The 16,169-nt window shown below is 34.0% G+C and overlaps 2 protein-coding genes across 2 annotated transcripts; one reads left to right on the top strand and one right to left on the bottom strand.

Annotated features, from left to right (window-relative positions):
- Window positions 1–368: 368 nt before the first annotated feature.
- Window positions 369–5,032, top strand: LOC133175402 (uncharacterized). Its single transcript, XM_061310505.1, has 5 exons — window positions 369–588; window positions 782–1,021; window positions 3,978–4,112; window positions 4,221–4,477; window positions 4,651–5,032. The coding sequence occupies exons 1-5, from the start codon at window positions 486–488 to the stop codon at window positions 4,843–4,845; spliced, it is 930 nt and encodes a 309-aa protein (XP_061166489.1). The 5' UTR covers window positions 369–485; the 3' UTR covers window positions 4,846–5,032.
- Window positions 5,033–8,158: 3,126 nt separating this feature from the next.
- On the bottom strand, window positions 8,159–14,627 carry LOC133175561 (arrestin domain-containing protein 3-like). Its single transcript, XM_061310681.1, has 8 exons — window positions 14,568–14,627; window positions 14,125–14,293; window positions 13,249–13,368; window positions 12,901–13,127; window positions 11,869–12,051; window positions 11,328–11,540; window positions 9,201–9,381; window positions 8,159–8,644 (listed from the first exon to the last, which is right to left on the bottom strand). The coding sequence occupies exons 2-8, from the start codon at window positions 14,246–14,248 to the stop codon at window positions 8,406–8,408; spliced, it is 1,287 nt and encodes a 428-aa protein (XP_061166665.1). The 5' UTR covers window positions 14,249–14,293; window positions 14,568–14,627; the 3' UTR covers window positions 8,159–8,405.
- Window positions 14,628–16,169: the final 1,542 nt, after the last annotated feature.

The following is a 16,169-nucleotide window of genomic DNA, read 5'->3' as shown; positions in this document are numbered from 1 at the left end:
ATGTTTTAACCAGTAAAGAGAACTACGTGTAGAATTAATCGTAAACCAGGCAATGTTAATGCCGTAAATCACAGGATTCGTACATTCTTTAGAAATACATGTAATATTTTCAGAAGAAGAGGAGTCATAAAATAGGACAATAAATTTTCTAAAGGAAACACAGTCATTGTTATATCCAATAAAACATGTATGCCATAAGTATTTTATCTTCAATCGAGAAGAGCTCTGCTATGATTAAATTTAATTAGTGATTACAGTAAATATTTGGTTATCTGTACCAACCCTATCATGGGGACTATTTGGCATGTAAGACTATATATATCACTCCTGATATATATCACTCAGGTGTACTCTAACAGACAGTTTTGGGTATGTTTACCTGTACCCGGAGCGACCAGCTGATAAGGGTTTTTTATTGCATATGACGAAAACGGCTAAAATCTCACACATTTTCCCTACATTGCAATCTTCCTGTTTGATTTTAGATGTTTTATGTAATATTAAAAAGAAGAAAGATGATACTTGCATTTTTTCGGAGTTTTATATTTCTATCTTTGTGGATGATAGCTAAAGGACACTCAACTAAAGGTAATGATACTACTGAAGGTAATACAATTCTCTTCTTGTATATAATTCAACTTCCCAGAAGATATTATGTTTTTCCAAAATGCATAAGGAAACTGTAAATGTCATTTTCTCTAGCCAAGGATTTTCTGTCCACTGTGAAGAGAGGACAAGATAGATAATCATTTTAAGTAAAACTGAAATTGTCTATTCCAAGTTTATCTGGAGGATTACTGTGGTAAGACCTTGATGCTCCCAGGGTCCTTTACGCGTCTGAAGCTGACAAGAAAGGATGACTACCCAGACAACTTTAACTGCACAGCCTCTGTTGTTACCTCTGACGTGACTCATTCTGGAAATCCCTCGCGCCTGATGGTGGTTGTCCATAAACTAGAGACGATATGTCCCGGGGATAAACTTAGGCTGCTAGATGGAAACACGTCTACTCCTCTGAAAGGTTAAAAATAGATTAAGACTTACTAGTATTCATTTGTGATGTTTATCTCATATGATGGTTTCAGATTACGTCTTTGTGTTGTTATGGTTCTTAATAATATTCTGAAATTAGAAAGATTTTGGTTATGAAAAATGATCATGAAATATGAAGATAACGAACAGTATTCAAGCTCAAAGTCCATCAAAACAATACAAATCGGTAGCAGAGCAAACAATGACCTCCAAAAACAGAGGTGGGATCAGGTGCCATGGATCAGTGAGCATCCCCTGCCGGCCGGCCACACCCGCCTTGTGCTTCTTTTCATGATCGGTAAATAACGGGAAAATCCGTCAACAATTCAGTGTGTAAATAATGGCCTAACAATTAGTATGAAAAACGTCAGTCAGCATATGACTTAATGATAGATTGTATTTGCTTATAAGTTCATTGTATCGACCATAGATGACTTTAAACGAGACTGTTGATATTCTTGTTTCATCAACTTGTTTGTCAATAACTTACCTCGTTTCAGAAATTGTTCATACGTAGAGCGTGCTCTTGCTTATCGAATAAATTGAGAGATATATACCCCATATGCAGGTGATAAGGGTCTAGTAAAATATCTAAATATGAAACAGGTGTGTCATACTTGGTGGTATCTTTTATTTCAAGCTCGCTGGGATAGATCGTGCCGACATATGAATGGAAATAACTTAATTGATAATACGTCGTCGATATATCTAAATGTCGAGTTGAAGGCCACAGCAATGAGATTTTTTTTCCTCATGTATAAGATTTTGAATATATTCTGCTTCATATGAATACAAAAATAGGTCTGCTAACCACGGGGCGCAATTAGTACCCATGCGAATTCCAAAAGATTGTTGGAAGACCTGGTCTCCAAACACCACATATATATTGTCAATCAGAAACTCAAGCATTTTGTAATATCAACTTCAAAGTACTTGTGTGTACAATCAGAATGTTTTAACAAGATAATTTTGCACCACGGAGTCTGACTGAACTGCTTTATATTTGGATATTTTACTAGAAAAAAACTTGATGACTTCCACTTTTCTATCGTCAACTTCCCTTATTCATATTACAAAATATACCATTATCACCTGCATTTGGAGTTGTCCTCCGGACACGAACAATTTCTAAAACGAGGCAAGCTATTGACAAATTATAATAACAACAGTCTCGTTTAAGTCAACATTTCGTAAGTTTTATGGTTGATACAATAACCCCTCAGCAAATACATTTATCATCAAGTCCAATGTTTACTGACGTTTATTCAAGACATGCAAATTGTTAAGCCATTATTTTCATACTGAATTGTCTACGTTTTTTCCGTTTGCCCGATCACGACAAGGAGCACACCGCGATTTACTCCAAATCTGTATTGTTTCAATGGACCTTTGAGCTTGATTACTGTTTGTTATCTTCATATGAAACATATGGAGACAACGAACAGCACCCAAGCCCAAAAGTCCATCAAACAATATACACTTATTTCATGACTATGAGGGGAACAGTCAAACTGTTGTCCCGAGGTAATGGGGAAGACCTGGGAAACTGTTGCCCGAGGCCGAAGGCCGAGGGCAACAGTTTCCCAGGTCTTCCCCATTATCGAGGGACAACAGTTTGACTGTTTCCCGAGTTGTCATGAAATAAGTGTTTTATTACCTAACCTACTATATAATTTCTTAAAGTAATGATATCGACATAATAATCAAGGGCTTTTAAAATACATTGACAAAAGTTTGTATTATTTTTTAAAACCAAACTAAACAAGTTGAATATTAATCAAATATTCACACCGATTGGTGTAAAATCAGAAAAATTAATGGGTGTGATGTTATCATGCACTAATAAATGAAAAAAAAAACATGTAGTAAACAACATAATGATGTCTTAAAAATTTGAATATTGCACGTATATGGCAAAGATCTATACTGAATGAAAGGGGCCTACATTTTCCCCAAACTACCCTCAGAAAAGGTGTTCATGGCCTCTTCTTTGAAATGATATTAAATTGAATATATATTTAAATTGGTATCAGGTTTACTTTTCAGATGATAATTTCAAATTGAATAAAAATGCTTCAATTTATATATAATTCAATATTATAGCTGTAAAGTACGGGAAATTAACTATGACGTCATAATGGAACAGTTCAGCCATGCAACAGTTCATTCTGTGACCAGGTAAACAGTTTTGACTGTTTCATGATTTGCAAAAACATTAAAAAGAATCAGGAAACAGTTCAAAATGCCTAATTACAATTTATATAGTAGGTTAGGTAATAATACAAAATAGGAGCAGAGCAAACACGGACCTCCAAACATCAGAGGTGGGACCAGGCGCCACGGAGGAGCGAGCATCCCCCGCCGACCGGCCACACCCGCCGCGCGCCCCCTGCCACGATCGGGAAATAACGGAAAAATCCGTCGACAATCCAGTGTGTAAATAATGGCCTAACAATTAGTATGAAAAACGTCAGTCAGCATCTGACTCAATGACAAATTGCACTTGTTGACAAGGTCACTGCATCGACCACAGAACTTACGAAATGATGACCCTAAACGAGACAGCCGATACTCCCGCCTCATCAACCCGTTTGTCAACAATTTACCTTGCCCCAGAAATTGTTCATACACAGAGCATGCCCCTGCGCATCGAATCAACCGAGAGACACATACCCCGCACGCCGGCGACGAAGGTACATTGCTGCACAAGCAAGGGAAGCTGACGATTAAAATGTCAAAGCCATCACGTCTATCATAAAGCTCGGCTGTTAGACCATTATTTCATTATTTCATACATATACTTCGTTTCAGAATCAAATGAGGGCCAGAAGAGAGATCTGGGCGTCACTCAAAATGTATACTTAGTTTGTACAAAACAAATACATGACAGTTTCAAATGTTTCTTTGCTGCTTTTATTATCAGATTTTTTTTTTTTTTGACTTAGCATTATACTTCTGTGGAAAACATGAACCAGAGCAGGCAATGTACACCGTCGCTTCGCAATTGACTGTCAACTTTGAAAGTGACGCTTCTCGAAATGATGATGGATTTGAACTGTATATCACACGTTTCCATTTAGGTAAAAATATTCTCTTTAAAACCTAAATATTTTAATGTATCAGGGATTTTAAGATAGCCATGCATACATTTATAATTAAGTTGGCCTAATGATTGTGCTCTTATTTAGGTATTTGTGGGGATGACGAGTTCCGGTGTGCCAAAGGACCATGCATCGATAAATCGCTGCATTGTGACGACTATGACCAGTGTGGGGACGACTCAGACGATTGTGAAGGGAAGTCCGGACTGGTGGCCGCCATAATTGGAGCTATGTGTCTTGGCTCACTACTCACCCTGATCGTTTTATGCTGCTATTGCCCTAAATATCGCATATGTTACAACAAATCAAAAACACAGGGCCATGTACAACGTACAAGATTAACGGTATGATGTTTTTACGCAGTTATTTTACGACACGACATCATGTGACGTAGGTGGCTAAAATTTCATGGAATAGAGAGAGTTTTACGTCTGATTTAGAGAACAAATTATATACCAATAGAGATAAACTTAACTTGTAAATTCAAAACAAATATTTTTATCAACATATTTTACAGAGAAGCAAAAGTCATTCGTTGCCGTTTAACGACGCCAAGATGACAAAACCAGAGATAGTATTGTCGATGCCACCTTCACTTAAACAGGAACCACCACTTTATACGCTTTCACCACCTGCATATTCGGTGGTGGTCAACGATACATCAGTGGATGGAAGCGAAGGACCGCTACCAACCAAAACCCCAATCAACTAGAAAATGTGTTAGCTATTCTAGAGTGATTTATGATTGGTACCTTGTTATGTGTTATGACAGCTCTGATAAACATTATACTCGTGGATGTACAGGACGATGTTTCTTGTGATAATATTTGATACTGATTTGATGTTGATTACAAAGTATGATAAACATAAAATCAATTAAAATGAGACGCAAAAAGGAATTTCTGAACCTTTTTTTAGTCCCCTATCGGTGAAACCGGAGGAGACTATAGGTTTCCTCTGAGTCTGTCCGTCCGTCTGTCTGTCTGTCTGTCCCTCTGTCTGTCTGTCAGTCTGTCCCACTTGGTTTTCCGCACTTTTTTCCTAAACGCTTGCAGATATTGAGCTGATTTTTGGTATGTGAGTGTATCTTGATGAGTTACAGACCAAGTTTGCATTCGTTCAGCTTCATTGATTTTTGACGGAATTACGGCCTTTTCAATTTTTACGGGTTTTCCGCAATTTTCTTCTAAACGCTTGTAGATATTGAGCTGATTTTTGGTATGTGGCTTTACCTTGATTAGTTATAGATCAAGTTTGCATTTCGTCCCGCTTCATTAATTTTTGACGGAATTATGGCATTTTCAACTCTTACCGGGAACGGAACCAGATTACACTTGCCGGTAGGGGACTAGTATTGCTAATGCAATACTCTCAGAATGCTTGTTTTTTTTTTGTTTTTTTTACGATTACTGACAATGAATCAACAATAAAAGATTTTGAATAACTCTTACCAACATGACATAAACAGCAGGATTTTCTTTTCTTCCTTTGTGAAAAAGATTCTAGAAACTACAGGCAAAAAGAAAAAAAAAAGTCACTTTTGACTGTAGGAGATAAATCATTCCAATCATTAGCATATTGGATTTTCGTTGCAGTTTAAAGAACACAAAAATTTTAATCACATTTACCGTGAAATCACTAATTTTATTGAGGGCTTAATTTTTGTTGTTTTGGTGGTATGAAGAAACCCACAAAATCATGTCCTCCACAAAAAGTAAAATTTCAAATAAATAACAACTAACACTTCTTCATCCACAAAATCAAATCCCCATGAACCAATGTTCTACCTCAAACCACAAAAATTTGACCCCACGAAAATATGTGATTTTACAGTATTCATTATATCTGCTCCTCTTATGATATGGTCCTTAAATTTGTGTATAATTATAAAGAGAAAATACCTTACGAACAAAAGTCTTTCTTATTTGCCAAAATTGTGGCAATTTTCACAAAATGTTAAAATACCACCTTTCACCTGGAAAAAAAGGTTGGCTTGAATGCAATTTATAGTCCTAGCTATAGCCTGTACACAGTCAATCCAGTGTGTGAATATGGGTATATCACCAAATACAAGAATGAATCTCGATATCCATACATAACTTAAAATAGGGATTTATGCAGCACGCAAGTCTGATTTACAAATGAATTTCTCTTTTTTATAATTACGTTTTGTATGTTCTGTCTGTTGAACATCTTGAATCACAATCGTATTACATTGGCCAGTTCATAACCAGCAAAATGAATTTTTTAAAATTATTTCATCTACTTCTGGAGTTTTAGTGCCAACTGCAAGACTTATATTAGATAACCTAACTAAAATCCAACTACGATACTTCCACATACAAATTCATTAACTCTATAGTATCAGGTCACCAACTCGCTGGCTAATTAATAATGCCAAGTGAATTTTAATTCATGCAAAACAAATTTTACTTGTTCATTTATTGGTTTCTTACCTTCATGTGACATAAATGTGCCACTAATACTCACACATAAATAAAACGGAAATAACTCGTAACCATTACTGTTAACAACAAAATACAACTAATTGCACCTTTCCTCCTTAATACAGTCATCCATTCTTAAGCAAAAAGAAAAAAAATCAAATTTAACATAACACTGATCAGGTCTGATTATATGGAGGTGTACATTTGTTCCTTTTAACTAGTTACTAAGCACTCTGCATTATAAACAAATTATATAAAATGATATGCAAAGAATTAATGCAAACATGTATGTATTTAAGATTTGACATCTCTAGCACTGATAAAATGAAGACATAAAAATAAGTACTGAATAAGTTCTTAACAATATACAGTTAAAAAAAACACATGGCATGTACACTCTGTAAAAACACTTCACTCATATGAGATTCGTTTAATCATCAGATAATGAAAACTATTCAAAGTGAAGGAATCTTGTACTTACTAAATAAATGAATTCTTTTTACAAGAGGAATTATTACAATTTTTCAATCATTTTTAGAAATAAATCTTATCTGTACCAATAACATTCTTCATTTTCTGTAATTTGAAGCAAATATATTAGTGTGCAAAATATTGAAATTAACCTTTATAAGAGATAAAAATTTAGTTTAAGTATTTCTTTGTATCTGGCTCTCTTTAGACAAGTTCATAGCGAACAAAATGAATTCTTAGAGCAAAGCAACATTTATTTTTCTCTCAACTTTAGGAAATAACAAATTATTACCTACATATTTTAAATTAGGAATACAAGGAAGTGTCTTCAGTCATCTCCTGTGATCTGTTATAATAGGTTTTATTCTATCTACAAGACTAAATATTGCAATGCACAAACAGCCTTCTTTTATTTTCTATTTCAGTATTTATAACAATCTGAAAAATTCATATATTTTTTAACATCCTTCAATGATAGGTTACCCTTTTAAACTCCCTTCCCCACAGCTTCATAAATTTCATTTAAAATTATCTGATGCCGTTTTAAAAATCATCTTTCAATGAATGAGGCCACCTTTTGTTTTCTATCAGTAAATATCACTGTATTGTATAAGCAGTTTTATGAAGTGATATAATACACATATACATAGTATAAGGAGTATGAATCTAAATATTGTTCCCAGTAAAATATTCACAACATAAACAAAAAGGTCAATGAAGGTCACAGTACCACAGTGTACAGCTTGTTTTCTTTAAAAGTAAAAGCTTAATGAATACAATAATTTTCTACATTTTCAAAAAAAAGGGTGATGACCGAAGTGTGGAGTTAAAAAACTTAAAACATGATGAGCTACATGTAATTGGACGTAAACAGAAACCTTAAGACATTTGGAAGCCCAAATTCCAATAAAACAAACATGAAATATAATGTTTCTATAAAAGATACATGTAATGACCACTAAACACTCTCTCCCTGTACAATTACTTCCTGAAAGTCCAAAAAAAAAAAAAATTTCATATGCCTGTAGTCTGAACTATACATATATAAAATTTCATATTTTTCATTCACGGAAAGGTCAAACTTAAATTTAAAGTTAAAAAACAATATTAAAAATCAACATTTGCTAAGGAATAATAAAAGCAGTATACATGCTTATATATAAATACATTTATGTCTTCTACAATAAATAAAGCGCAAAATAGACGTACACCCTAAATAAGTCAACTAACAAAGAAACATTGATGTCAAAAAATTTCCTTTTGAATAAAAATAACCTTATCTTTGATACATAATACAGGTAAACACATAAAACATATATTTGTTCAAAGTTGTCTACATAAAATCATTGGTTTACTATTTAATGGTGGAGAACTGAATCTCGTCATAGGCAGGTGGAGCAGTAGGTGGGGCTGTAGGTGATGCCATAGGTGGAGGCATTGCAGCATTGACCTGATTGACCTGGGCTGTGTAGTCATACACTGGGTAGGCGGGGGTCCAGTTAGCTAGGGGGACAGCATTATCCTCATCCTCATCTTCCTCTCCCCCTTCCAGTCTGACGGGCCCCGACACACACTCGGAATAAGCTGGAGGAGCTACAAAAGAAAATTTGTTTCCACTTGAACAAAATAATGTTCCAATTTCAACTTTTGTTTTCATCTTTTACACAATTAATACATTTACATGTACCTACTCTGATACCTATGTTTATAGTTATGATTTTAATATAAAAATGAAGGTTTAAACAAAGTGGTAAAAAAATGAAAGCTATTATAATAAAATTCAATCTGAAAAACTGAATCCCCTTCACCCAAGAATGTTTTCTGTCAAGTTTGATAAATTGACTCTGTAGTTCTGAGTAAGGAGTTGAAAATGTTATAAATTCACAGGCAACACACTGCAAAACAGACATATGAACATTGGACACTCTTTGATCAGAAAAGCTCACATGGGCCTTTGGCTTATATGAGCTAAAAAACTGAAAAAAACACCAAAGGCAAACTTATAGGAATAACAGTTTCCATAGCTACTGAATCTCCATGTAGATTTATGAAAATAATGTTGATAATCATTAATGTAATTGTTATGATAAGTACAATTTCAAGAGATGCAAAAAACATTTATTTATTTCTTCAAGAATACTCCCCTTACCATCAGGATAGGGAGCTGTGAGTGAGAAATCTTGATTTCCTATGGGTGGGGGATAATCCTGGACCTCTGGGGCTGTGGGGACAGGCTGGATCACCTGGAGGGATATGTTTCTTAATGGAATACTCCCTATGATGACGGCATTATCCAGAGAAATTGTATTCCAGCCAGTGGATATTCTAAACTACAGGAAGAATAAATAACAAACAATATACAAGTTTTAGTGTAAAAAATACTATCAAGGTAAACATTTACTGAGAACATTCATGCACAAAGGAGTTTTATGATTTTACAATGTTAAAAAAGTAATATCTAAATGTCATTCTGCCTTTGCAATTACAAAAAGTTGTGCACATTGAATGCCTTTGCTATCACTTACAGCAAGTTTATTAGCATACTTGATTCTGACCATCCGGCGCGCCCGGGTAAACCAGCGATGACCGGCGTCACACTTGATTCTGAGCCGGTATTGCGCATGCATCAAGCCGGATGAGCCGATTGAGCCGGAAAAATTTGATAAGCTCGGGCGCCTTCAACATGGCGTCCTTCGGGATAGTAGTGTTGAAAGTTGTTTGTTTTAAGATGTGAAGCTTTTGATCGAGGTACGCTTGTGAAATGAACATATTTGCAAAAAGTGTAGTCCTTTTCTATGCTAGATAATGTTTTACGATAGAAATACATTATTTCTATTACTTTACATGAGCCTGTTTGCTTGATTCTAAGAGCGTACCGGGGTTTACCTGGCTTGGTTCGGCTCGGCCGAATTCTATCACAATCAAGTATGGTAAGTAAGTTTATATTTAAATCTATGATGTTACTAACAAAAGTTTGCACTGAATATCTAGTGCATCACTGTTTACCATCGGCTCATACATTCACCTCTGCCGTTGGCTCGCATATATCACAGTGTTAAGTACAAGAAATAGTCCGATTGTTTTAATTCATTATAATTACCGGGTAAATTCCTGCACTAATGATTGTCTTTTAAGGTATATATTTACTATGAGTTCTAGAACTATTAGTTTAATTTGAAATAATCCTTGGAATATCATGTTTTTATGCCCCCATAATCAAAGATTCAGGGGCATATAGTTTTTGCCAATTTTGTGAGATTTAACCTTGGCCATAACTTTCGATCACTTGGAGCTTTGGCTTTCAAACTTCGCAAGTGTATTTCTTGTGAAAAGGCCTTTCTTTGGATACCAACATCTTTGACCCTTTGACCTTGGAGTTTAACCTACTGTTGAAAAAACTTTAACTTTGGCCATAACTTTTAAACAGCTTAAACTTGGTCTTTCATACTTTGTGTGTGTACTCCTTGTGACAAGACCTTTCTTTGCATACCAACAACTTTGACCTTTTGACCTTGACCTTGGAGTTTGACCTACTTCAATTTTGAAAAATTTTAACCTTGGCCATAATTTTTGAACAATTAGTGCTAGGGTTTTCATACTTCACATATGCATTTATTTTGACAAGACCTTCCTTTAAATACCAACAACTTTGACCTTTTGACCTTGACCTGGGAGTTTGACCAACTTTTGAAAAACCTTTAACCTTGGCCATAACTTTTGAACAGTTGGTGTTAGGGTTTTCATACTTCACATATGCATTCCTTGTGACAAGACCTTCCTTTGGATACCAACAATTTTGGCATTGACCTTGACCTTGGAGTTTTGAACTTCTTTTAAAAATTTTAAATATTGGCCATAACATTTGAATGTTTGGTTCTGTGGCTTTCACATTTTACGATCATGTGTATCACTTGTAACAAGAACTTCACTTGGGCACCATTTGACCTTGATCTTGTCGTTTTACTTACTTTGAAAAAACTTTAACCTTCGCCATAACTTTTCAACGGTTTGCACTAGGGCTTTCATATTTCACAGGTATATTCCTCGACACAAGACCTTTTTTGGGTACCAACATTTTTGATTTCTTGACCTGAAGTTTGACTAGCATTTAAGAAACTTTAGTCATATGGGGGCATAAGTGTTTCACAAACACATCTTGTTTCCTTATGTCAAAAATCTTGATGCGAGCCCATTGCAGATGTGTCTGAGAGAGGAATGAATGACAACTCTGCAAGGAGGTTGTAAGTGTATATTGAATGACTATGATGTTACTTACAGTAAGTGTATACTGAATGTCTATAATGTTGCAGCCTTTTAAGTAGGAAGGAGGCAGGGAGGGGACAGGCATTGCCCGGGTGAAGACCTGCTGCTGCCCCGCCCCCACTGCCAATGTTCGATTCACATAAAGTGTGTAAGTCTCACTCTTAGTTTTGTACTTTGGATTGCCAGAGGAAAACAAACTGTTAGAAAATCCTGTGTAAGTCACATCCTGAAAAGAAAATAAGAAGTTTATCTGAAAAAAAATCCAGCACATTTTGTATAAAAATTAGTCTGTAATCAAAATAAATGTTTACAATAGAAACTAACCTTGAGTATTCAATAATTTAAAATTTTAAGAAAACTTGAGTGAACTTCTGATTAAGCTTATTTTAAAGCAATTTTTTCTTTCATTCATAAACAAAAAATAAAACATTCTTTGGTGGTAACATTTATAATGATATTACATGTATATGCATGGGAATTTTAAAATGTTGATTAGTATGTACACTGAAATGACACATTAACTACACAATCATACCACCTAGCCAGTGTCTAACCTGTATAAGTTCTACACTCCAGGCCTGCACGGCATTTTCACTCTTGTTGTTAATATCCATCTCTACAATGATAGGTTCCCCGGGGACAAAACCAGACTTATTCACCTTCATTTGAGCAATTATCTCCCCTTCTGAGCAACAACATCCAGATATTTCTTGTCTTCTGTACTGCATGATTGGCATCTGAATAAGACACAGACACTGTATTGTATATCAAAGTTACAATATATAAATACTAGTATGGAGGGCTGAAACAATTCACCGAAATATCCATATAGTTCAATATTACTGCTCAATTCAATGTTCGATTCACTATCTCGATTTTCGGTTCGGTACGTTTTTTATGATCGGGTTTGGTTACTCCTGAAATAGATCAGGTTCGACCTAATTTTAATAGTTTGACAGAAAGTTTCAGAGCAGGCTGCCACTGCTAGTATTGACACAAACAAAGTGCTCTAACGACTTTTAATCTACAGAAGCATAAGAAGTGGTCTTTATTGTATCACCACTTTTTACTTGCCTTTTGAAATCTGAGTACATGTTTTCTTTAACCTTATGATTTGTTTCTCTTTTAAAATGTATGGTATTGAAAAATTGAATTGTGACACAAGTATCACAATATGTACTCTATCGTGGAGGGGGCGTATCGTTTCAACCTTACTAGTATGTTTCATGTTTTCATGTGACATATGAAATATCAATAAAACAGATTACAAATATCTGATTTCTTTGTTGTTCAATAGTTGCTTGCTAAAATCTTTATCTATACATCATTGTCACTTTTATCTATACATTATTGTCACTTTTATCTATACATTATTGTCACTTTTATCTATATATTATTGTCACTTTTATCTATACATTATTGTCACTTTTATCTATACATTATTGTCACTTTATGGAGAGTCAACAGACTTCCAATTCTTTGCAGCATCTTTCTACAGTTGTCTCTAACCCTTTAAGTTCACATTGCACATTTAATTTAAATTGCACATTTAATTTCACAAACTTTTAATCTGCTACTACTCTTACCACAGAATCAGGAAAAGCGTTGAGATCTAGATGATTAATGACAGTAAATGGTAGAACTATGTTCTCATCTGCCTTCCAAGGCCTTGTTATCTGACCCTGAATGGTGTACCTCACATAACCTTTTCTGCCCTCAAATGATGATGGAAGCTCCCCTGTAGTACTGAGGGGGATAACAAAGGGGTACACATGATCCCCCGCCTCTATTGTCTGAGCCTGGGTTTGAGATCCTAAATTAAAAATTAATATACATGTACTTGAGATATTCACATGTCATAAGCTAAGTGAAGATATTAATATGTTAATGTTGTTTGGTTATTAAATTTTTTTTATTAAAATAATAATACCAACCTCCAAACAGGTAGAGCTTGTAATTGACGTAAGTTTCTTTTGCCGTGAATTCCCTTTTGTCATTATCAGATCTACGATCAAACTTACATTTTGCTTTTCCATATACATAGACACTGATGCCTACAAAAATTACAATTCTTCACAAACATATCCACATATGCAACTTTAAACAAATTTACATCAGATAATGTTGATTATTACATTTTCAACAGTGAAATACTGCGATTTATTTATTGAATAAAAGTGATATTCTCTCACAGTGTGAAAGGATACGAAAATGATATTCTCTCAGTGTGAATTCAAAGGCTATCAAAGTCAGAAAAAAATAACTCCTGGCCTGTCATAAGATAGAAATAGAGCTAAAACTGCAAATTTCTTCCCAAATATGTTGCTAAAATCCATGCTATGTAATGTTTTCAATCTAACAACTGCTAAGCTATGACCTCTCATCCACTCAACTATAACATCAAGCCTATGACACTGTGTTAAGAAAAGACAGAGGGAAAGGGAAAATCAAAGAAAATGTAATAAACAGAAAATTCAATGATTTGTAGAAAAATATGGAATTTATTTCACTCGTGAGACAGGATTTTTTTTATATTTTCACTCGTGATTTGCACTCGTCAAAATATAAAAAAAAATCCTGTCCCACTCATGAAATAAATTCCATATTCATCTACAAAACATTGAATATCCTCTATATATACAATGCATCAAACTTATCACTGCTTTTCATGACTTATGTCTGATTAAAGATTGTAAAATTAACTTAAAATCATATTGTTACAGGCAATCACAATTTGACTTGCAAATGTTTAAATCAACTATGAAAATGAATGTCACACTTATCAGTTATGTTACAAGCTTAGTTCTTACTTTGAATTTTGAGTGAATGGGAGACATTTATGTACACTGTGCCTCTCAAATCTGTCCCCGATAGCACCACTACATTTCTGCTAGTCTGACCATCCACATGAATCTCAAATCTCTGTATTTTCATTTCCTATCGATTGTTAAATGTTCATCACCATCTTGAGATACTTACCTGAAAATATTTTGATTTAATATTATCAATTTGATCGGACTTATAATTCTAAACACCATGAATTAAAACTTACAGTCACCGGTATTAAATAAAATTGAGATTTAAACTCGTGAAGTTTTCAAATTAATATAGATACGTAGGTAGAAACAAGTCTGCTCAAAATACATAAGCCCCTGTGATCAGGTGATCATACTGTTTTATTACCTTGAAAACAAACATTTAAAAAACATTAAAAGTGAGTATCCAATTCTGAGGTTAAAAAAAAATTACATACCACATTTTTTATTTTAGTTTGCGTAATATATTCCAGATACTTTCTTTTAATTTTATAGATTTTTGGATTAATCACATAGGAAGCTTGTATAGAAAACTAAGCTTCCGAACCTATTACGCATTGCTTTCAAATATCCGGAATTGTATTCTTTGACGGCTCAACAGTTTAAAGGAATTTAAGCTACGTTTTTGGGACTGAGATGTGTATCTGATCATTGATGTGCTTTTTTATGTCCCCATAATCGAAGATTGGGGGGGGGGAGGGGATAATTATAGTTTTTGCCATGTCCGTCCGTCTGTCTGTTTGTCCGCAAAAACTTTAACATTGACCATTATGTACACTGTAAAAAATGTGTTTACAATTCAAACACTTTTCTAAACGCTTTGTTGTCACCTCCTTTTTTATATGTTTAATTCCTAAACATGTAATATTTCTAAACATGTCTTAGAAAGTGTTTAGAAATTGAACACTTGTGTGCTTAGAAATTAAACATATCTAAACACATAAACACAAGTGTTTAAATTCTAAACACATAACAACAGAAGTGTTTAAATATAATTTGTACCTGCAGAAAAACAAAACACTTCCGTAAATTTAGGCACAAAAAGTATATGTTTTTCAATGCGCATAATTGTCAAAATTTTCAAAATATGTAACCGATATTAATCATTTTCCATAAAGCCGCTGAACATTGGGATATGTATTTAATTATGCAATACAATTGACACTGTGCGATGTACTTAATTTACACAAATAATATAGGAGATAGAACTGAATAGATACGGTTAGTCTCAACAATTCAATCAGAATGACACATAATTTATACCGTACACATAGACAACAAACTTTTAATCTTCAAAATTATTAAGAAAAAAATATTAAGCAGACAATTTAATATCAAAACTGTTTTGAATATTTATAAAAGGCTTTATTAAAAAAATAATTTAAAAATACAAAATGTTTATTTATATCTGTATTTATTTTAATCATTTATAATTTGAATCGGCTGCAGAGTTTTCTTTATGTCAATCACAAAAATATCAAATTTTATTAGCTTTCAGCAAGTCCCAAAGCACCATATATTATAGTCTATATCCCATTAATAACTGCCAGAAAGTAATCCATGATATCGAATGCACTAGGATAATTGTAAACACTGTCGAATTAACTCAGTAGTCTTCATAAAATTAAAATTCAATGTGTCGATTATGGAACAACAAAATTGCACTTGAAGATGGCACCAAGTACTCTGATACGTGTATTCTGAGTTCGATCTGGACTATAGTACCTGTAGGGAAAGAAAGCCAGATTGTAGTAACAGTACACTATCACTGATATTTTACATCAATTAGAAAAACAAATCACTGATATTTACATCACTTAGAAAAACAAAATCGTTCAAGTTTTAGTAAAACTATTCTGATATAAATATAGATGTTTTTAAGTACATTTAATATTATTTCCTCTCTTGCAAGTCTATGAACGAATTCAAGATATCCAAAGTCAACTTTATTTGCGTTGCTCGTCGTAGTTAATTAATGCAAAGAAAAAGAAAACAAACCTTTAATGTATTGCAGTAATAAGATGCCCTTTCACGTATTT

The sequence above is a fragment of the Saccostrea echinata genome, unplaced genomic scaffold (assembly GCF_033153115.1).
Source record: "Saccostrea echinata isolate AGI-Se365-2 ecotype Australia unplaced genomic scaffold, CSIRO_AGI_Sech_v1 ptg000062l, whole genome shotgun sequence".
Taxonomy (NCBI): Eukaryota; Metazoa; Mollusca; class Bivalvia; order Ostreida; family Ostreidae; genus Saccostrea; species Saccostrea echinata.
Note: the sequence above shows the minus strand (reverse complement) of the source record. Positions and strands in the feature narration are given on the sequence as shown.

Bases quoted from the DNA above. Each gene is read 5' to 3' on its own strand.
- LOC133175402 (XM_061310505.1), top strand. From the start codon at position 486: ATGTTTTATGTAATATTAAAAAGAAGAAAGATGATACTTGCATTTTTT. The intron at 4,113-4,220 runs GTAAAAATATTC...GCTCTTATTTAG, and splicing joins TATCACACGTTTCCATTTAG to GTATTTGTGGGGATGACGAG. The intron at 4,478-4,650 runs GTATGATGTTTT...CATATTTTACAG, and splicing joins TACAACGTACAAGATTAACG to AGAAGCAAAAGTCATTCGTT.
- LOC133175561 (XM_061310681.1), bottom strand. From the start codon at position 14,248: ATGAAAATACAGAGATTTGAGATTCATGTGGATGGTCAGACTAGCAGA. The intron at 12,052-12,900 runs GTAAGAGTAGTA...TGTCTTATTCAG, and splicing joins ACGCTTTTCCTGATTCTGTG to ATGCCAATCATGCAGTACAG. The intron at 11,541-11,868 runs GTTAGACACTGG...TTTTCTTTTCAG, and splicing joins GGAGTGTAGAACTTATACAG to GATGTGACTTACACAGGATT.